General features: G+C 39.7%; 1 protein-coding gene across 3 annotated transcripts in view; it reads left to right on the forward strand.

The window, feature by feature from the left end:
• Nucleotides 1-23,051, forward strand: part of LOC125461521 (protein-glutamine gamma-glutamyltransferase 2-like) — a 50,238-nt gene that overhangs the window by 19,058 nt on the left and 8,129 nt on the right. For all 3 annotated transcript variants that reach the window (XM_059652832.1, XM_048550405.2, XM_048550404.2), the window contains exons 2-11: nt 321-515; nt 1,743-1,985; nt 9,047-9,165; nt 9,345-9,473; nt 10,896-11,073; nt 11,785-11,920; nt 12,165-12,268; nt 13,137-13,379; nt 18,626-18,895; nt 22,756-22,916. In XM_059652832.1, coding sequence (XP_059508815.1) covers nt 321-515; nt 1,743-1,985; nt 9,047-9,165; nt 9,345-9,473; nt 10,896-11,073; nt 11,785-11,920; nt 12,165-12,268; nt 13,137-13,379; nt 18,626-18,895; nt 22,756-22,916 — 1,778 coding nt within the window. The remainder of the gene's footprint in view (nt 1-320; nt 516-1,742; nt 1,986-9,046; nt 9,166-9,344; nt 9,474-10,895; nt 11,074-11,784; nt 11,921-12,164; nt 12,269-13,136; nt 13,380-18,625; nt 18,896-22,755; nt 22,917-23,051) is intronic.

Below are 23,051 nucleotides of genomic sequence, written 5' to 3' on the forward strand. Positions count from 1 at the left end.
CTTGTTACAATCACTGCTGTCGTGCATTTAAATGCCGTTATGTAAGTACAGTGTTAAACTGATGTACCTTTAATTCTTCAATAATTTTGAAGGATAGCTTCAGATGAACAAATATCATTCATCATTTTACATAAACAAAAATGAGACAAAAGTCCCCGTGGGTGAAATTACATTAAATTATATTGCTGAATAAAAACTTGATACATTTGAATGAATTTCCTTTGCTGTTCTAACAAAATAGAAAATTGGTTACGTCCTCATTAGGGGAGTCCTAACCGCTGCAAATTCTCAACACCTAACACAATTTCCCTTTCTTCAAGGTGCAGACCGTGTCATGCAAGATGTGAGTTACGTTGACTTGCATTGTGAGAAGAATAACCAAGATCACCGAACTGCTGAGATCAGCACCAAGCGACTGATAGTCAGGCGTGGACAGCCCTTCAAGATCACAGTGCAATTTAACAGAAATCAATATGATCCAGACAATGACAGATTTAAACTTGTTGCTCAAACAGGTAACCACTTTGCAATAATGGTGCGAAACTTCACAGAGTATCTATTAATGATAATCGATAAAGCGAATTTTAAAAAAAATCATTGTTCTTTTACTTCTCTAATAACTGATTTTAGTGTGTGTTTGTACCGCCAAGATCTTTGATTGGTTTGCGTGACTGAAGGGTCACATGAAATGATGGTTGAATTACAATTTTCGTTTTGAAAAGCTCACATGCTTTTTTTTACATTTTTACAATCACCATCGGCCAGACAGGGAGTGGCAGACAGGATGTTGAAACTGGGCAAAAAGTTGAGATAAAATATCATAGTTTCCCCTTATTTTCAACGTTATGGCCAACTGCTTTTGCAGCATCCTGTCTGAGTAGAGTGTTATCAGATTTTGTGGTTTAGTTGCTTGCTTGCAATTACTTTTCTGGCAGTTGAGCGTTCTGATTTGAAGACCATGACATTTAAACAAACACTCACAACTCCATTAACTGGACTTGGACATTAGATCATTAGAAATAGGAATAGGAATGGTCCATACAGCCCATTGAACGTCTTCTGTCATTTATTGATTGATCTGAATTTTGCTTTATCTCCACTTTTCTGCCTGTTCGTCATAATTCTTGACTCCTTTGTTAATCAAAAATCTGAGTTAGGCTTGAATATGTATTCCGGCCTAACTTATATTGCTTCTGTAGATAAGAATTTAAAGCTTTATGACTTCCTAAACGAAGAAATTCCTCCTCATCTCCATCTTACTATTACTATTACTATTTTTAAACTATGCCCCCGCCTCCAGTTTACATTTCTACATGAAAATAAACACGTATTCTGTACCATCCAATCAAATATCTGAAATTAGGAGTCTAATGGGGATCTTGAAACCATTGTCGATTGTCAGAAAAACCCATCTGCTTCATTAACCATCCCTCCCTGGACCGGCCTATATGTGACTCCAGACCCACAACAATGTGGTTGACATTTAACTGCCTTCTGTGCAATTCGGGATGAACCATGAAGTCCTGGCCTGGTTAGTGATGCCCACATCCCATGAATGAATCAGAAAATCCCCTTCAGATTCTTGTAGCAAGATTTGCTGTCGGTCTGATAGTGATCGTCAAGTAGTTAATGTCTGTTCTAGAAATAGTGCTTCCATTAAAGGTCACTAATTTGATTGTTGGTTAAAAATCAGTTTAAATAGCTTTAGAATTAATTAATTCATTTCTGTTCCTTTATTTTAGGGACTAACCCTTCGGAGACTTCAGGAACTAAAATCCTGTTTCTGCCATCGGACACAATAAACGCAAAGAGATGGAGTGCTGTTGTTGTCTCCTCGTCCAGAATCAGTTTGTCACTAATTATAAGCGCAGCACCAAATGCTAAGATTGGTTGTCACACCATTGCCCTGCAGAAAGTAACTGTGGATCAGACTCTCGTCTATCCACTTGGGGAGTTTGTCGTACTTTTCAATCCATGGTGTTCAGGTACCGTTGCTTTTAACATTCAATTCAAATGATTTCCTGTATTTACTCTGTTAGAACCATAATACAGGTTAACCAGAAGGCTGTTACTTTTGAGGAGATACTACTTTTTGATGTACTCTTCTCGAAGATTTGAAGATAGTCATAGGGCTTTGTGACATTTTCTTCCAGAAATACAACTTGAATGAAAAGTTGCTTTATTCCAGATTCTAGTTTGTACAGGTACAAGATGAAAATGTAAGAATAAGCGCTGTATGCTCTCAGGAAAGTTTATTTACTGGTGCATGGAATCTTGAATTAAATTTGCTTTGAAACTTAGATATGAAAGTCTAAAGAAATTTGAAATTTAGATTGATTTCTGATGACTTTGTGATCACGATGCCTTGTATACACATGACACAATTGTACCCTGTACTTACTTGGCTGATTGTCAGTAAATGTATTCCAGAAGGAAATACCTGTAAAGTAATGCATGACAGGCACAGTTATGGCTTATATGAAGCTTCAAAATGGAATAGATTCCTTTCCAAGTATTATGTATAAATATTTGACTTTGTTTTACCTCTAAGATAATGATGGAATAACTATGCTCATTAACCTTGTCCAGTTTCTAGTGAAGGGATTTGGCTCAAAAGAGCCCATGCAATCGTAATGTACAGGCAGATAAACGCTGTTGAAGACCTTGGAACTGGTTACCTCTAGTTGTAGCTGTAGATCAGGTGTGATATCAAAATTTCAATAAAAATTTCAAACCTGAACTCAGGAGGTTTTAACTGACACAGTAAAGGGAGTGGAAGTGGGGCACAGTTGCTGGGTAATGTTCCAAAGAGGCCTGTCCTTTCTTTCGGTGTGCTAATGAGGCGACGTGACTCAGTTGTGAAGAAGCATGCTTCAAATCAAAACCTTAATTCTACTTTCTCTTCACAGATAGCTGCCAAATGTGCTGAGTTTCTGCAGCAATTTCTTCTTTGTTTCAATTCTACAGCTTCTGCAGTGGTTTATCTTATTTTAGTACATAGCTCAGATCTTTTCTCTCCTTCAGCTTTAATGCCAGCTAGCCAGACATTTTGACCAGAACTGCATCCCAAATGTGGAAGCCAGCCACAATAAATATTGAGTCCATTGCCTCTGTGCTGATAGGATGCTTCTAAATACAAAGCCTTTCTTTATTAATAGCTAGAGTGACAAACCAACACAGGCAAAGTTGCAAAGGCTGCATATTACAGTTGGGGATCATGGTCACAGGGCACTTAGCCATTTAGATCTTTCCTGACTTCCTTATAGTTGTCTTGCTTTTTACTTTAAGTTAAAGGAAGATTATATCATCTCCTCCATGACATTTACTCATGGTTTATGCTAAGTTACATTAATTCACTATTCCGGAGAGTGGGACCTCATATAAAAAAAAGACTGCCCTTACGTGTATAGAAAAGATAAGTACGTGTCCAATTCTAATCAGAATGGGTATCACGTGATGTTTACAATTAGTTAACTTCTCCTCATCCCTCACTCAAAATGTGTCTGGGCTTTAATTTTCTGCAGTGGTCAGGGTAACAGACCTTTTTAGACCTCAGTGACCGGTGGGACTAAAAGCATATCGTATTATGCAATGATATTTAAGGATGAGAGATAAACAGAAGACCATTGAGGGATATAAATCAGAGTCAAATCCAGTGCTGAAAGAGGAATAAAGAGAAACAAAGGAAGATTGGATAAACTGTGGGAAAAAAACAGAGAGAAATAAAATAAGAGAAACACTGTCTCGGAAACAACTGTGCTAAACTTAAATATCTACAATTACAAAAAAAAATGAGGGCAGTGAGCTGGATTGAACTGGGAAAGGAGTTTAGCAGAAAATACAGTTGACGTTTAGGGCGGCACGGTGGCTCAGTGGTTAGCACTGCAGCCTCACAGCACCAGAGACCTGGGTTTGATTCCACCCTCAGGCAACTGCCTGTGTGGAGTTTACACGTTCTCCCCATGTCTGCGTGGGTTTCCTCCGGGTGCTCCGGTTTCCTCCCACAGTCCAAAGATGTGCAGGTTAGGTAGATTCACCATGGTAAATTGCCCACAATGTTTAACGATGTGTAGGTTAGGTGGGTCACTGAAGGATGTGTCTGGGTGGGATGCTCTGTCGTTCGGTATGGACTTGTTGGGCCAAAGGGCTTGTTTCCAAACTGTAGGGATTCTATGATCTACGTTCAATGGCAAAAAGTTCAGGACTTGCAGCAAAGATATATCCCACTCAGGAAGATGGATTCATGGAAATGGACAAACCAGCCTTGGTCAACCAAGAAAGCTAAGGATAGTATTGAACTGAAAAATAAAAACACACACACACAATGTAGCAAAGATTAATGATAAACCAGAGGACTGGGAGAGAGAGAGAGGGAGAAAACAAAGCATGAGGGGAAAATGAGCAAATAATATCAAAATAGACTGCAAGACTTCTTTAAAAGTGTTGAAAGGAAGAAAGTAGCCACAGTAAATATAGGTCCATTAAAGAATGATGCTGAGAAAGCAATAATGGGGAACCAGGAAATGGCAGAGGAGATGAATTGATGTTTTACATCAGTCTTCATGGTAGAGGACACTAATAGCACTAAATCAAGGGGAAACAGATGGGAAGGAGTAAATACAACGACTATCACCAGAGAAAAAAATATCAGGGAAAATAATGGGGCTGAAGGCTGATATTTCCACTGGACCTAATAGATTGCCTCCTGGAATATTAGACAAAGTTATTGCAGAGATAATGAATGCACTGGTAGTGATCATTCAAGAACCTGTAGATTCTGGAGAAGCTCCAGAGGATTATAGAATTGCCCATGTAAAACCATTATACAAGAGCAGAGAGAAAGAAAAAAAAGGTAACCATAGGCCCTTTATCTGGTTATTTGTCATTGGGAAAATGCTATATTGCTGCAAAGGATGTAATACCAGAATTTTTAGGAATACTTAATATCGTGAAACAGAGTCAATGTGGCCTAATAAAGTGGAAATAATACATGAAAAATTTACTAGAATTCTTTGAGAAGGTTACAAACAGAACAGATAAAGAGGAGCCAATAGATGTAGTATATTTGTATTTCTAAAAGGCATTGCTTAAAACACCACATGTAATGTTACTTAATAGGATAAGAACCCATACTGTTGGGATGCAGTAAATTAGCATGGCTAGAGGGTAGTCCAACTGATAGAAGGCAGAGTGTTGGGCTAAATGTGGTATTTTCAGGATCACATCTTGGAACTAGTAGAGTACAAAAAGGCTCAATGCTGAGACCACCATAAATTATAATTTAAATTATTGGGTGAATGAATTTGTTATACTATAGCCAAGTTTGCAGAGACACAAAAATATTCGGGAAGGCAGTAGTAGAATGACACAAACACTCGAATCTTACAATAATTCACTGAGTGTCAATTTCATTACGTTTTACGGAAGGTCCTTCTGTGTGGGACTTGGTGAGGTTTCTTGCTGCATTGTTCCAAGCCCACCACATTAATTATCTACCATGCCTCTATGGTGCCCCGCTGTCAGGTTCGTTTTCGGAGACCCTCACGGACTTGCTGCAATATCAAGACATTGACCTGTTTAGAAAAACACAAATCCCTTTATTGCCAAGCAAGTACAAGCTGGGGAGAATCGCTGTACTTAACCCAGCACAGAGTGCAGAGTCTCGCAAGTAATTCTTTCCGAGCAGCGGACAGTCCCCACTTTTTATACTTTACAAAAGACATGTTGCATAAAACGATTTCACAATTTACAATGACATGATACATAAAACGATAACTACAACAGACAAAAACAGGATACCAAACAATTATTACATAAAAGACCAGGACATAGCATCGATTGCCAGTGAAGTAGCTGCTAATGGCAGGAAGCGATTTCGAGTTATTGCCTGGGACAGATAGTGATTTCAAGTTGCCAGTGTGTCTGGCTAGAACAAAGTCAGTGCCCTGGCCCCATTGTCAGCGACAGAAGTTACATGCTTTAGAGATTTCACATCTTTACCAAATTTTCCCCACCTAACCCTACTTGAAACAGTTTGATTCTAATTTTAATTCAGTCAGGATGCTTAAGACAGCGTCTGCATACCGACGTGTGAGAAGATAAGGAGTTACAAAAGCTTTACACTGAATTCCTAGCTGGGCAGGAAGCTTCAGGGCAGTGCCTGCATACCTATGTGTAGGTAGACAAAAGACTTTACTTCTATAAATTAAAGTTTCTGTATAGGAATCAAATGCAGATAAAAGACTTTAATTTATAGAAATATAGAAATCAATGGGATGTTATCACATTAACACCTCACTGCTTGCCTGATGCTATGTCAATTCTACCACCTTGTTTTGCCTAGAAGAATTCACCTTTATGAGGATATCTGGGAATGGGCTGGTATCCCTGGCAGCTATAGTGTCTTTAAAAGGCTGTATACCTGAATAAACGCTGTTAGTCCAGAGCTGCCCTGCATGACTCTGATATTTGCTTGGGGTGTGGCAAATAAAGAAGAAACTCACACCCCACTCTTCGGATAGGTACCTGGAGATACTGATGAATGAGGAGGTGCAGACAGGATTGATCTCTTCCCTTCGGACCAGCAGAGGATGCCATGCTTACAGACACTGCCCGCTTGGTTCAAGGTTCCATGTAATTGAAATCTCAGCTGTCTGAGGAATGCCCAGCAATAAAGGAAGAAGGTCAATGACATCTTCTGTTTTATGAGGCAAATGCCACCACAGTGTTACCTCATGCTCACTCTACCCCTGTTACTGCACCCACCACCCAACAAATTCTACCGATGTTCTACTTCTCTCAGAATTACCCACAATATTTTCCCTCACTCTCCCTCACCCACCTCAGGCCATCTACTTTCTAATCCTAAATAGCACCTGTGCTGCCTACTCACTCACTTGAGAACAGTCCCCTACCACTGTTTTCCCTACATCTTCAGCACAAACAGCTGTGCCATCCATGTTCATCTTGCTCAATCTTTCATTCTTTCTCTGAATCCAGGAGAAACGGGTCAGAAGTAGACATGGTGGGTAGTGGGCTGTCTAATATTCAGCACCTCACCCTCTTTAAGGAGAGAATCCTGACTCTGACAGCACCACATGACTGTGCACAAACCTTGGAATCAATATCAGAGACTGCACTTGAATGGTAGTAGATTCGCCAACTTTAAGTACCTTTAAGTCATCATTGGACAAGCATATGGACGTACATGGAATAGTGTAGGTTAGATGGGCTTCAGATCGGTATGACAGGTCGGCACAACATCGAGGGCCGAAGGCCTGTACTGTGCTGTAATGTTCTATGTTCTATTGTACCAGGTGTCCTGACTGAAGGCTGTCTTCTTGCACTTGACTAAGGACTGCTGCCAACCAACACAAGTATCTTGGCCTTAAGCCTGCACACGAGAGGAAGGTGATGGCCTAATGTTAGCCCAGAGACTCAGATAATGTTATGGGGGCCCGGTTTCAAATCCCACCATGTCAGATGATGGAACCTGAATTCAACAATTATCTGGAATTAAGAAATTAATGATGACCATGATTGTTGATTGTTGGGGAAAAATGAAACTCGTCTGGTTCACTAATGTCCTCTAGGGACTTTGGCCTCTGAGAATTAGAGATGGGCAATAAATGCTGCCTGGCAGTGATGCCCTCATCCTATGAATGAATAAAGGAAAAGCAAAATGGCAAGACAAGGCAATGCAGAATTAAATGAGATTGGTAACTCTGGCTGGATGTGGTGTGGAAGGGGGTAGGCTGGGCATAACCATGACCATCCAGGTTGACTCAAGGTTAGTGAGCATGAAAAAATCAAGCAAACAGTCTGGTGATGCAAGAGGTCTAATCCAAGAGCTGGGTGGCATCAAACCACCAGCGAGTTGTGGATCTATGCAAGTTACACACCCACAGTGGGTCTGTTAATCTTCTGACTTCCATATTTGTGTGTGTGTGTGTGTGTGTGTGTGTGTGTGTGTGTGTGTGTGTGTGTGTGTGTGTGTGTGTGTGTGTGTATGTGTGTGTGAACACATTATTTTTACACCAAGATCTGGTCCATAGACACTGAACAGATTTTAAAAATTTGTTCATGATATGTGGACATCATTGTCTAGGCCAGCATTTATTGCCATGAGAGGAAGTGAGAGTGAGCTGCTTTTTTGAATTGCTTCAGTACATGGGGCAGGCATGTGCATAGTACCATTAGGGAGAGACTTCTAGGAATTTGACCGTGTGACAGGGAAGAATGGGCAATATAGGCTCAAGTCAGGAGAATGTATGACTTGAAACTGATTTTTCAGGTAGTATTGTTATTACGGATCTGCTGCCCTTGGTCTTCTAAGTAGTGAATCTTTAAGAAGGCTATTGTTTGCAGAACAACCTACACACCATGGTGATTTGAATTTGGTTATTAGTTGGCCTTCCAGAGATTACAATTTGTGTTGATTAATTATCACTGCTGTTGTGTGAATTATGTTCCAAACTCTAACATATCCAGAGATAAACACACAATCAGTAGCAAAATACAAACCCCAATTTTTTTCAATGCCCCGGTTGTACTGGAATGTCAGCACATAGAAGTTTCCCTTTTTGTTTGATTTCTTTTTAATTTGCATGCAAATACGCAGGTACCAAATAATTACAGGTCCCACTTCAGCATCCATCATTTATCATCAAGAAAGTGGCGTTATGAACATTGGAAATGATAAATAAATTCCATGCAGAGTACACCATTATGTCCCTTGTAACTTCAACTCTGCAAGTTAACCTTCAGCTTGAGAAAAGCATGACATTTAGTTTTTTTGCATGAAACATGTATGGCGTAAACAATCATGTATTTTCTTCACAGAAGCAGTGCATCCTTGAAATGATTTACTAATCTGAATATTAAAAGTGACTTGCTAACTCCTTCTATTGTTATGCCTTAAGATGTATGATGAACAGAAGGACTTAGCCAGCTATGAAGATCTCTGGCATTAAAGAGATCCTGTTCTAATCTCCTACAGTCCGCAAATTGTAGCTTTTGTAATTCTTGCACTTTCCTTTTCTTTTAGAGGATGAAGTCTTCATGAATGATGCTGCACAGCTAAATGAGTATGTGCTAAATGAGCAAGGAATTATCTTCACGGGTTGCTCTGAATACATTCAACATCTGCCATGGAACTTTGGACAGGTCTTTGTAAAACTGAGAATGTTTGTTATTAAGTTGTCTTTAGCAACTAAGCTCAACTGTTATTTTTCCTTATCTCCTTGTTGCTCATCGTACTTTTTTCCGAAGAATTGTTCATGAATATTACATAAAGCTAATTCTTTTAAGCAGTGTTCATGTTTTATTTTTAATCTGTTTTCTAGTTTGAAGAAGATATTTTAGACATCTGCCTTAAATTACTAGACAATAGTCACAAACATCTGAAAAACCCAGCAAAAGATTGTGCACGCAGAAGTTCACCTGTTTACATCTGTAGAATAGTATCCGCTATGGTAAGAACAGTTCTACAAAGTTAGTAGTCTTAATAAACAACAGTGTACCTTTTCAAAGCGTGACCTAATAATGTATTCCAGAAGACTAAGTATGCCACTGCTGACTGCTCAAGCTTTTATGAGCTTAGATTACTTATGACAATGGACTGAAGCTTACAGTTGTTGATTTACTCAGATTTGTTGAGCCTTTTGGAAGGTCTCTTACCATGACATCCAGTGAGATTCTCACAGTATCTTACCAAACTCATCTTATTAACGACCTGTGGTCCTATATTACCCTCACCCGCCCCCCCCCCGCCCCCGACTCACCGCTGATTCTAGCCCATCACTCATCTTACTTGGCACTGTTCCAGCTGCAGTTTGCTACCTACTGGATATTTGCTGACAGACTGGCATCCTTGGTATAGCTTTTAAAAAGCTACTGTGCTGCCAGACAATATTGGCAATCTGGCATTGCCCTCACAGAAACATAAAGGCATCACAGCCACAAAACTACACTACTTGTGGGACACTGTGCTGTACAGGAAGATGACTTCCCACTCTACCCAACGCATGATGGGCAGTGTGTCTGCACAAAACAGGGCATCAGTACAGAATTACAGGTAGTCTTTAAGCTTTTGGTGAAGTGCCGACATGCTAACAGGCATGGCATAGTGTTTGCAAGACAGAGTAAGGCAAAGCATGCATGCTGCAAGCATGCAGGTAGGCATCCAAACAAGTGCTAAGAGAGTAAGCATGCAGTGCTAAATTGCAGTGCTAAATTGCAGCATGGTCTAATCCGTGAGATGGATGCCTGTCCCTGCGGCAGAGTTGCCTTTCAATACTAGTTGCAATGCAGATCAATGCAGAGAGACACCATGAGGACGATGAGTGTTTCACAAATATGAGATGTCATAGTCCTGGTGATTGGATCCTTGCCTTGATGCCTGGGACTTGCTTAAAAGATTGACATTGAGATAGACCATGGTGGGCTTCACATGTGATTCTGCCACATTTCATGCCAAAGCCCACGGCATGCAGGCCTCAATAAGATTCTACCCAATATGTTGAATAGCCTTACAGTCTTTCTCATTTTTTTTTCATTTGGCTATTTGTGGGTTACCTGATCAATTTCACCTCTGGAGTTCATCTTCATGCACAATGGCTGTCAACGCCACAGACTCAACTAAAAGCTTGAACCACATTGATTGTCACCTCAAGCCTTGACATTTTCCTGAAGTTATGCTGAGAGCAATGATAGTCTTTTAATTCACTGCAAAAGGCTGAAAATATTTCAGTATCAGAAAATGAGTGTTTCTTTAAGTAGTTCAGTTCCATAAATAGTTGTAAATTATCACATTGATGCATTGATGTATTTTTCTTCTCAATATTGTCACAACGCCATAAAAAAGCCAGCACAACATTTCAGTCTTAACCTTTCAGATAAATTGTAATGATGATAATGGAATACTCTTTGGCAAATGGGATGATCCATATACTGATGGAGTGCATCCAGGGAAATGGAATGGAAGTGTTGCAATTCTTCGTCAGTGGAACCACAGTGGCTGTCAGCCAGTTTGCTATGGGCAGTGTTGGGTGTTTGCAGCAGTAGCCTGCACAGGTAGGCATAATTTGGTTTTCACGTGGAAATGATATTGAAACAAAAAAGAGTGTGCATTTAAATATTATCTTATATATTTGAAGTATGTTTTCATCCAAGTATATATGACTTTGCATAATTGCAATCTATATTTGTATAGATTCTAAGTTAACAGGTTCAATTAGTCCCATATTTTATGGAACAAATCAAAACAATTTTGCCATTAGAATCAATAAACATTTCACTGAAATGCCTTTCCCTCCCTCCCTCCCTCATAAGATGTGTTTTTTTTGATGAAAGTGACTCATTTTATTTAATTATATAGAACCAACAGGGCAAAATGCTCCATGATCCAACCATTCATATCGAAACAGCATATCCTCCCACTGCAACAACCACTTTCCACTCTGATCTCATGTGTGTCCCCCTACATGTTTGCCTCAACTGTCTCTCAAAAGATGTCAGTGCTGTTTGTTTCAAACACTCCTTGTCAGTCAACTCCATAAGAGATTCTATGTAAATAGTATCAGCTTTCCAAGAATAAAACCTGACCGCTCTGTTTCTGAATATAAAAAAACATATTCTTAAATCATGAAAATATTACTACAAACATTGTCTGAAATTACAATTTAAATTTATGGACTAAATTGAATTTCATGAGATCCTTATGCTGTCACTGTCTTAAAAATGGAATAACATTCAAAATAAATTCATCACTTTTCCTTTCTTTAGTTCTGAGGTGCTTAGGAATTCCAACCCGTGTTGTTACAAACTTTGAATCTGCACATGACACCAATGGGAACTTAATCATTGAGAATGAGTATGATGAAGAAGGAATGGAACTGGGCAAATCAGAAGATAGTATATGGTGAGTTAAAACTGTAACTACTGTGTCTTTAAAATTTTGTGACTCTAAAGTATCAACCATTGTTAAGATATTTTTGTCTGTTGAAAAATTTGTCCAAACTGAAATTGCAACTGGCAAAAAATTCATTAATCAGGCTTCCAATTATTTAACAAATACAATATGTACCTTTTGCTCAATAGGTTTATTTTTTTCCATAGAAGTTTGAGTACTCTGACTGAAGATTCCAGATGTTGTTGTATTTCAGGAATTTCCATGTTTGGGCAGAATCTTGGATGGCAAGATATGATTTGAGACCTGGTAACGATGGATGGCAGGCACTTGACCCAACGCCGCAGGAGAAAAGTGAAGGTCCAGAAACAAATGATGATTGCAGCCTTAATTGCATAATAAATAAAAAAAATATGCTGGCGTAATGGTTATTGTCACTATTGAAAAGAAGACTATTTGGTTCACTAATATCTTTTAGGAAAGACATCTGTCATCCTCCCCTAATCTGGACTACGTGTAACTCCAGACCTGCAACAATGTGGTTCACTCTTAATTGCTCTCTGAACTGGCCTATCCAGCCACCCAGTTGTGTCATATAGTTAAAAAGCCAAAACATTGAAAATAAATACAGATAGTCAGATAATGGTCAACAGTTGATTAAATGGGGTGTAATTTTAACTTTAGGAGTGTGAGACAGAAGGTTGTTGACTGTTGTCAATTATTTTTTGTTCATTCACGGGATGAGGATATTGCTGACTAGACCATCATTTTATTGTCCATCTCTAATTGCCCAGAGGGCAATAGACCAGAACAAGTAAGGATGACAGTTTCTTTCCCTAAAAAACTTTAGTGAACCAAATCGGTTTTTCTGACAATCGGCAATGGTTTTATTGTCACCATTATAGTCTTGATTCCAGATTGATTTTTCATTGAATTCAAAACTCATCATGTGCCATGGTGGATTTGAACCCGGGTCCCCAGAATATTAACTGGTTATCTGGATCAAGGCCATTGTCTCACTTAATTATTGTTTAGATTCCATACAACTAAGAATGATTTATGTTACACTGTCATGATGTGACACCTCAGCGCAAAGTTATACTCACTCTATTAATTTCTGTATGGTTTAGAGTAACAGCAGTTTACAGATAAAATGTAGCATTGAAATAAACCAACACCACTCTCCAAATTACAGTAACAAATATTCAGGATCATTATTGTTTACCAGGAGTATTCTGCTGTGGGCCAGCCCCAGTGAAAGCCATCAAAGAGGGGGAGACAGACATATGCTACGATGTTCCTTTCATATTTGCTGAAGTCAATGCGGATTGTGAGACTTGGGTCTATTCTAAAAAAGGGAAAAAGATGAAAATTGACTCTAATACAAGACTTGTTGGCCAGTACATCAGCACCAAGTGTGTTGGCAGCGATGACCGTGAGGATATCACAGCAAATTACAAATACCCTGAAGGTAATAAAACAAAGTCTGTTGTTAGAATAAATGAAGCAAATAGATTCTTTGTTGAAGTTGACACTAGTTATTATACATTTTAAATTATAGGATCAACTCGATAGCTGAAAAACCATGCTCACATCCCTCACTGATTGTGCATGGCACTTTGAAGTGTGGGGAAATCCTTAGGCTCTCAATTGAATTTAAAACATTGTGGTGGAATTTTCATTGCAATATAATTGATATAATGTAGGGTAGGAGTCATTGCAATAATTCTTGGCTAAAGCCCTTCATTGATCAGAAATGTTACAAAGTATACACGTGGGAAAAAAGAAACCTATAATTACACATTGATCTTCCCACCATCATCCCTCACCACCAAGCCCTTCCCTACCACGACTGCATCTAATATTTCATGGAGCAACTTGCGACTTGGCTTCACTAGTCTATTCAAAGACAATTTCTGGTTTCTGGCATTTTGTGAAGATATACCCCTTCGTGGCTCTGAACATATCTTTTGCCAGTCTGTATTTTTTCAGTAATCATAGTTTAACTTAAAATGGTTTCAGAATTAATCCTATGTGCTCCCAACATCAGTGTCTTTTACACTTAGGTTTCAAAACTGTATTGAAGAACCTAAATTTGATGAACCTATCTTCATTATCAATTTCTCTGACATGTTTGATCAATCTTGTTATCTTCTCTGAAAAGCTTCCAGGGTTTGAACATTTACTTTGTTTCTTGGTGACCAGAACTGAAAGCATTATTCAATGTTCAGTATGTTCAGAGTATTCTACATATTTGAGGATGATTATCTTGAAGGTGGACTAAATTGGTATTCTAATATAGCTCAGTATTTTGTTGGCTTTGTAACTGAATAAAACTTACTTTCAGTACCAGATATGTTTCGGCCTCTCTTCCATCTGGCTCAATCCTAATCATTATATAAATTCTGGCAGAGACCAGCAAAATGTTTATGGTTTGATTAATCTCTTTATTACAGCAGTTATTCCTTAAATGCAGGATTTCTAATTTATTTTCATTAAAACTTGGACAAAATCCATCCACCTCATTCTAGAAAGAGCTATATACAGTTGCCCACGTGGGCTAGGAGTATATATAGATTATGTTAAAAATCTGGTCTTATCTTATTAATAATTACAGGAATTGAAATCTAATTAGTATCTGTTTTATTCTCAATTGAAAAGACACTTTTTAGATATAGTTGGATCAATATTAACCAAGGATAAATGATATCTTCCATGATAATGTTTTGGTTAGGATTCAAGTTTCATAGTAACATTGTATTTGTTTTTCCCTTCAATCTACGTTTTGGGTAGTGGCCTGTTCACTGGGTTAGACATTTGTTATGAACCCAGCTGATTGGTTCTACTGGACAATTCTGAGTGAGACCTGGCTTGATAAATCATGTGTTTTTTTTTTTCTCTTTGCTTACATGGAGGTTATTTGCTGAACCTAGCCATAAAAGGCTGCAATTCATACCAACAATTGGCATACAAACACCCAAATCTCAGTGAAGGGCCATCTCTGTCTCTGTGTCTTTATTAGTCAAGGCATTGCGTTTAAGAGCAGGAGGGTTATTTTGGATCTGTATAAAACACTGGTCAGGCTGCACTCTAGAGTATTGTGTACAATTCTGTAATCTACATTACTGGAGGGATGTAACTGCACCAGAGAGGGTGTAAAGGATATTTACCAGGATGTTATTGAAAGCAACAACTGTTAGAGATGACAGCAGGTCAGACAGCATCCATGGAGAGAGAGCAATCTAATATTTCGAGTTTGCACAAAACTGGATGGGAATGTGAGTTGTGAAGAGGGTGCAGAGAACCTTCAAGGTGATTTAGACAAGTCAAGTGAGTGGGTAAAAATATGGCAAATGCAGTACTAGGTATGAAGTTATACACTTTGGTGTAAAAAACAGAAAGGAAGGGTATTATTTAAATGGTGACATATTGGGATGTGGATGAAGGGATCTAGGTGTAGTTGTACACCAGTCAAGGAAAATAGTCAGGCATGTGCAGTGAGCTGTTTGGAAGGCAAATGGTGTATTGGCCTTCTTTGTAACAGGATTTGAGCTGAGAAGTGAGGAATCATAGAATCCGCACAGAGTGAAATCAGGCCATTCAGCCCACTGAGTCCACATCAACCCTTCAAAGAGCATCCTACTCAGATCCATCCTGTCTGGGTAACCCTGCATTTGCCATGGCTAATCCACCTAGCCTGCACATCATTGTGACTGTGAATGGAGACCACAGCACCCAGAGGAAACCCATGCAGATGCAGGGAGAATGTGCAAATTCCACACAGACAGTTGCCTGAGGGTGGAATCAAACCTGGGTCCCTGGTGCTGTGAGGTAGCAGTGCTAATCATTGGTACATTGTGCCACCCTTGCAAGCTAGTGAGACACTGTGCCATTTTATTAGTTATAAAGGGTCTTGGGTGAGAACACATCCGTACTAATGTATCAGAGATAGTAAAAACTGCCGATGCTGGAGCCAGAGACAACACAGTGTGGAGCTGGAGGAACACAGCAGGCCAGTTAGCATCAGAGGAGTCCTCTAATGCTGCCTGGTCTGCTGTGTTCCTTCAGCCCCACACTGTAGTTTGTATGCAGTTTCTATGGATCCTCTACCTAATGGTATACTCTCTATAAAGGGAGTGCAGTAGAGATTCACAGGGATGACAGGACTGCTGTATGAGGGGAGATTGTTAGATTAGCCAGTATTCATTGGAGTTTAATATTTTGAGAGGGAATCTGAATGAAACATAAAATCCTGAGAGGGCTGGACCAACTAGATGCCAGGTGGCTATTTTCTTTGGTTGGTGAATCTAGAACCACGTGACACAGTCTCAGGATCGAAGGTAGATCATTTAGGGCTGAGATAAGCAATGATTTCTTTACTCAAAGAGTAGTGAACCAATGGAATTCTCCATCACAGAAGATTGTGGTGGCTAATTCACTGAATGTATTCAAGATCAGGTTAGATTTTTAGAGTTTAAAGGCATCAGCGTGTATGGGAAAAAGTTGGAGTATGGCATTGAACTAGAGGATTAGCCATGTACATATTGAATAGTGGAGCCAGCTAAAAGGGCCGCAAGGACTACTTTGTGCACCTAATTTCTATATTTCTCTGTTTGATGCTCCTTTATCTAAAGTCACATGATTTCTTAGAAATTACAGTTTTTTAAACTTACTATTCAAAATGACCTTCTGACTTCGTTAACATAAAGGTAACCCAGGACTTCGGACAACAGCAAACTAAAATGAGATTACAAGGTTTGGAGCTGGATGAACATAGCAGGCCAGGCAACAGCAGTGGAGCAGGAAAGCTGATGTTTTGGGCCCAGACCTGGCAGACGGGTCCTGCGTCTCAGATGCTGCCTGGCCTGCTGTGTTTATCCAGCTCCACACCTTGTTATCTCAGGCTCCAGCATCGGCAGTTCCTACCATCTGTTAGAAAACTAAAATGCATTTTTCTTCCAGTTTAGAACCAACGTTCCCAAATAACAATTGCATACTATCATCCTTCTTCACACCGTATTGAAGCTCTGGAGGGTATGAGTTGTTCATTAAATAAAAGCAGATATATCCTTTAATTCACGTGACAGCTTTTAGAAATTATTTTCTTTCACCTCTAGTGAAACTTCATTTTTAGCACAAATAATGATTTTCAAATATTAATTCATAATTATTATTTGTCTCCACAATTTTGACCCATTAACAAACTTCATCATCTTCTTCACTCCTGTAATGAAGATTTTTCCCATGCTATGCCCTCCTTTCAATGCTATTCCCATCCAATACTTTCCATCTGCTCCAGCCAGGATTATCACAAATCAAAGCATGTGATGGCTATAAAATTTCATGCAAGTTTTTTTAACATATTTGCTTGGGTTCTTGGCATGGTAGCAAAGACTGGATTTGTTGTCCAGCCCCAGTTGGCTTTGAACTATGTACCATGCTGGATCAACTCAGATGATAGTGAAGCATCAATCCATTAATGTGCACTTGGAGTCATAAGTAAGCCAGCTAAGGATGGCAGATTTCTGAATTGACACTAGTAAACCAAATGTGTTTGGTCAACTTTTATGAGCCTAGCTCTCAATTTTAAACCCTAATAAATTAAATACCAACTACCATGGTGGCATTTGAACCAAATCCTTACAGCACTAACCTAGGATTTTGGACTATGTGTTTGATGACAATATCACAGTACCATATTTGTCATCATAATTCATCACAGCCTAACAATTGACGTTAAAGGACTATTCACTGAATAATGAAAGCCAATAGTGCAATTCTAGGTTTTGTCCTTCGAAATTTGGGTCTAATCTGGTGAAGCTAAAGGTGAATGTGGAGTGGGTGGCTGGGTGGATAGCATGTTGATCAAGCAGAGTGACACCAGTAGTGTGGGTTTAATTCCTGTCCTTCTCGTCTCTCCCCTCACCTGACATGCAGTGACCCTCAGATTAATCCTCCACCATTTGTCTCTCTGTAATGAGGGCAGCCGTGTCGTCTGATAGGACAGTGGTGAATTTAGCTCATTTTTACAGGTCTGTCATTGATTCCACAAGTAATGGAATGATTTAAGGTGGTATAACTATCAAAAAGCAACATTGAAAACTTTTGCATTCTATGCATTATGGGCAAAGTTACATTTATTGCAGCATATTGAATTGGTTGAGAGATAATGGTCCAAGGACATGACCTATATTCTGTCTATGTAGTAAGAAAATGATTAATTTCCTTAGGTCTCACTCTTACCTTTTAGACCTAGATGCCCCCCCGCCCCCAACTCCCCCACCAGATCTTTGTATTTACTTCAGTATACCCAACAGGTTTCAGCTGATTTGACCTATTTGAAGGCCATGCTGTAGTCTCGAGCTTGAAACCTTTTGATGAATTACCATGCTGTGTGTTGATATGTTAATCCCCTGGACTTCTCTCCTTTTCCAATGAATCTGTAGTGAATAAATCATTATCTATGACTTCTGGTGCACCCTCTTGTGTATCCCATCTGCCAGGAAAGTTTGGTCCGCCTCCCCCTCTCTCCCGATTTATTCCAGTTCCCTCTCCCCATCCCCCTCTCTGATGAAGGGTCTAGGCCGGAAACGTCAGCTTTTGTGCTCCTAAGATGCTGCTTGGCCTGCTGTGTTCATCCAGACTCACACTTTGTTATCTTGTCAAGAAAGTTATTTTTTTTCTCTACTGTAACAGTTTTAATCATTTATTTTAAAGGCTCTGAAGAAGAGAGAAGAATTTTTCAGTTGGCTGAAAAAAGAAGAGTCCCTTTGAAGCCAGAAAATAAACTTCAGTTAAGTTTGAAGACCAATGATCCAGTTTACAATGGAACCACTGTTAAAGTGTCTGCGGTCATTTCCAACAAAAATTCAACAAAAAGAATCTGTACATTCAAAATTAATGCCATGAAGAAGAAATACAATAGATCATCAAGAGGGGAATGTATAAAGAAGTATCAGCAGGAGATCTATGTTGCAGGCCATAAAGGTAAGAGGGCAGAGGTTAGTTTCATATCTAGCCAGTTTTTACTTCTCTATGTCACAATGACACCACCTAGCAACTGGAGGAGCAGAACCTCATACTCCGCCTCGGGAGCCTACAACCCAATGGTCTCAGTGCCGACTTTACCAGTTTCAAAACCTCCCCACCCTCAGCCTCATCCCATGACCAATCCTCCCTCTCATTCCCACCTCCTTGACCTGACACAACTTGTCCATCTTCTCTCCCACCTATCAGCCCCTCCCTTCTCACTGACCAATCCCTACCACTGCCTACCTGCACTCACCTATCGCCATCCCACCTACCTTCCCCAGCCCCACCCCTCCTCTCTATTTATTTTGGAACTCTCTTCCCCCCTCCCCCATTTCTGAAGAAAGGTCCTGACCTGAAATGTCAATTTTCCTGCTCCTATTTTTAGCAGAAAGTGCCAATTTTGATGAGTTTCAATGGAGAGTTTCTCTCGATGTGTCCTAGTGAGGTTTCTCTCATTATTTTCTACTGTTTCCCTCATTAGCTGCGCACCATATTTCTGCCACACCCTGCTCGTGTTACCTTCCACTTAACAATGGCAGAAGTATACTTGGCTGTCAAGATATTCCAGGATTCCTGACGCCAACAATATTTATAAATCATAGCCATGCGCCAGATCAATTGCAGCTAGTTAGCAGCGCAGAATGAGATGAGAATTCAAAGGAAAATCATCTGAGGGCACCAAGACAGTATTGGTGATGCTTCAATGCATATACCAACTCAAATTTATAAATATTTCGCTTTTTTACATCATCACATGTCAGATCTATTGCCATGGTATCTGAAGCTGCAGGAACAAAGCTACCACCTATACAGTACCCGTTCCCTCCACCTAACCCGAAGAAACTACTGTTCTTTCCCCAGCATGTACAATCTTCTTACTATACAATGTGAGACATCACATACTGGAAAGCCTTCCAGTGGTTGAAAATGTACACTTTTATTGAACCGTAGCAAAAATGACAAAAAAGAAACAAAAGTGGCATTTGATTTTATGAACAGAGAGGGGCTGCTTGCTTTCTAAGACACAACAAATTTGAAGTCAGTGAATGATTGTAATGCTGTGGACAATGAACTCTGCTGTGGCTGGATCCATTGGTCATGGTTTCAATGGTCCTGTGTGGGAAATACCAGAAACAGAACATATCCTTGGTCATGTGCGCAGTCAGCCTCACACACAAAAAACAGTTTATCATAGACCTTGACACAATGGAACATGGAAGACTGTAATATGGAGGGCTCTGTAGTGTCTCTACATGGAGCCTTAACGCAGCAGATCTTATTCTGATGTATGCACTACAAGCCATACCAGACAAATACAAGAGGAGATTGCAAGCACAGTCGGATCACTGAAACCGTGGCCCTGCCAATCCCAACATCCTACGTCAGCCAAGAGGGGCAGCGTTGCATATAAGAACAATGTTGATGACTATTTATAGTGAAAGGTGAGAAGATATCAGCTCCTTGTCCTTGTAACACTTACGTGATCTTTCATTATGCTTATGAATTGTCACCAGCAGGTGAGACTTTCAAATTCATAGTAATCACTTCTGCTTCATAGAGATGACTATGGCCAATCTGCAATGGCCATTGACATGGTCAAGATTGCTTCATGACCAGGATTATTGAATGCTGCATATGTCTCACACATAGTTTACTGTGATTACCAATATCTTCAACCTGTACTGCATAGGTGCTTGACTAGTACAATTTGTTCTTTGGAGAGTCTCACATTTCACAAATAGAACCAGGGAGCTCAAACGCAAAAGAAACCTCTGCCCAACTCTGGGAGCGGTCATAATTATTTTCCATTTCCATTTTGCATTCATGATTTGCATGAGGATAGAAGAAAATACATATCATGCTCAGCAGACTGAATCTCAGGTTCAGCGAGGAAGTCAAGAGTTCTCCAACGCGATCCTCCACGTTCCTTTGTTTCTGACACTCCATCCATCCATCCTGAACTTGTACTGTATACACCCATGCTTTTCCTCTCGCAACATTATGCCTGAAAGCTGACCCTACAGCTTACTCTTGCCAACTATAATGCTAGACACCCAAATTGAAACCAATAAAACATTGTTTTATTGTGATTGTTTAGGAGCGCCCTCCCATTGTACCCATGTCCTCCAATGCGATACCATCCTCCACCTTTCTGTTTTGAGTTGTTCCCTGAATAACTATTGTCCCCTTTACATCTTGGTATGCTTCCCCCAGTCCTAGAACTGATTTCCCCAGCTTTCCTGCCACAATAGTCCGCCCTGTTGATTTTCCTTGAACCATCCCCAAGAATGATTGTGGCCCACTCCTCCCCTTTACTCCAACTGAAGCAAAAAGACAACCCCAACTGCTGTGTGATTGAACTCTTGTGTGCAGCAGATGACTTCCTATGAACCCCCGGACTGGATTATACTTAACCTTCAGGCCTGATTGTGGCTTGCCCTGTGAATGCAATGATACAGATTTTCTGATGCTGACTATGCCAAACAGCGACTAACCATGTTCAAGCCCTGAGCTGAAAGCGAATACTGGCCTTAACTCACTGTGTTGACTCTCAGACTAATAAGATTCTGCCTTGACCCTTAGACTTTGAGACATGGTCATTTGTCAGAAGGACATGCCATATGTGTGTCATGCAAGCTGCAATCACATGGGGTAGCTTGCTATTGATGTAACGCCATGATATAGCACAACATATTCACTCCCTTGACTGATCACAACTGAGAGGCTGCCTGGCTTTGTGTCTGTATTAAATGGCAAGCCAACACAGAAGTGCTGGGAGCCTTGAACTTCTAAATGAGGGAGCAAAATGCGAAAAGGCAAAACAAGACAAGGCAAGATATTGATCTTTCAAGTAGGCGCAACGAGAATGAATGCAAGGAGAGCAAACAAGGAGCCCTGAGGTGAAACCTGGTCCAATCCATAAGATGGCTGCTTATCCCATCTCACAGTCTCATGGAAACCACATTACAGTGAGAGGTGCCAGTGTGCTCCAAAAGTGCATCATTAAAATGTAGAACTGCATTGTAATTGGATTGGAGAAGTTCCACGATGATGTGATGAGATTGATACTAATCTGCATGGACGAGCAGTGTGGGCACTGTATTGTGCATAACTGAAATACTGGAGGCTAATATTCCAAGTGGAGTAAATAGTAAGCTGGACTCACCAGGACCCGCATTGACGCTCATTTTGGGAATTGTTACCATCTAGTTTCAATTCATCCTGTGGGACAATAGAAAAATGCATATCAATGAGATGAGATTGGTTACTATTGACACGAAAATGTGCTTCGCACCATTCTCTTGTGAGGTTCCTACTTTCATGTTCAAAACCTGGTTGCAGAATTGGACTTCTTTCTCAACAAGGGAATCTCATTTCTTCCGATCTCATCATTTTTTCCCAATTGACTCACTATTTTCCACACAGTTCAGGGGATAGGAAAATTCTGTCCCCAGTGTATCGTTCTGTTTACAGGTTTATTAAGTGATGTAATGAAGTAACCTGTTGAAGTAGAATTTTACAGTAATTGTAGATCAGTTATGTCAACTGAGTTGTGGATATATTGTAACAGAGCTTTCAATTCCTTTTTTTAATCAAAAAAATGACATGTGGGCGCCCTCAGTGTATTATGTTCTATTGTTACACATTTTGACAATGAAGCGTTGAAAGCTTCCATCAGTTATACAGTGTTTTTTTTAATATTTAATAGGAATCTACTAATCCTTTGTTTCTGCTTTATGCCATAGCCGAAGGCTATTCCTTTAAAAAAAACATAATTTGATAGCCTGTTCTTTATATCTGAATTAATATTGCAGATAAAACAGTAGAGATGGAAATGTCTTATCAAGAGTATGGTGAACTGCTTGACAAGTATAATCTAATCAGGTTGACAGCTCTTGTATTCGATGCAGAGACAAATGAAAGTGCATTCGTACTAAAGGACATCGCTTTGTTCAATCCTAATATCTCAATTCAGGTAATCAAAGAACATGTACACCTCCTGTTTAGAAGTTGTTACTGTTTCTTTTGATATATCTATTGTATCGGCACTTTGTTTCTCTGCTTTATAAACTTTGCAGTCAAAATCTGGGAGACCATTAGATTTATCTTT

The sequence above is a fragment of the Stegostoma tigrinum genome, chromosome 19, assembly GCF_030684315.1.
Source record: "Stegostoma tigrinum isolate sSteTig4 chromosome 19, sSteTig4.hap1, whole genome shotgun sequence".
Lineage (NCBI taxonomy): Eukaryota > Metazoa > Chordata > Chondrichthyes > Orectolobiformes > Stegostomatidae > Stegostoma > Stegostoma tigrinum.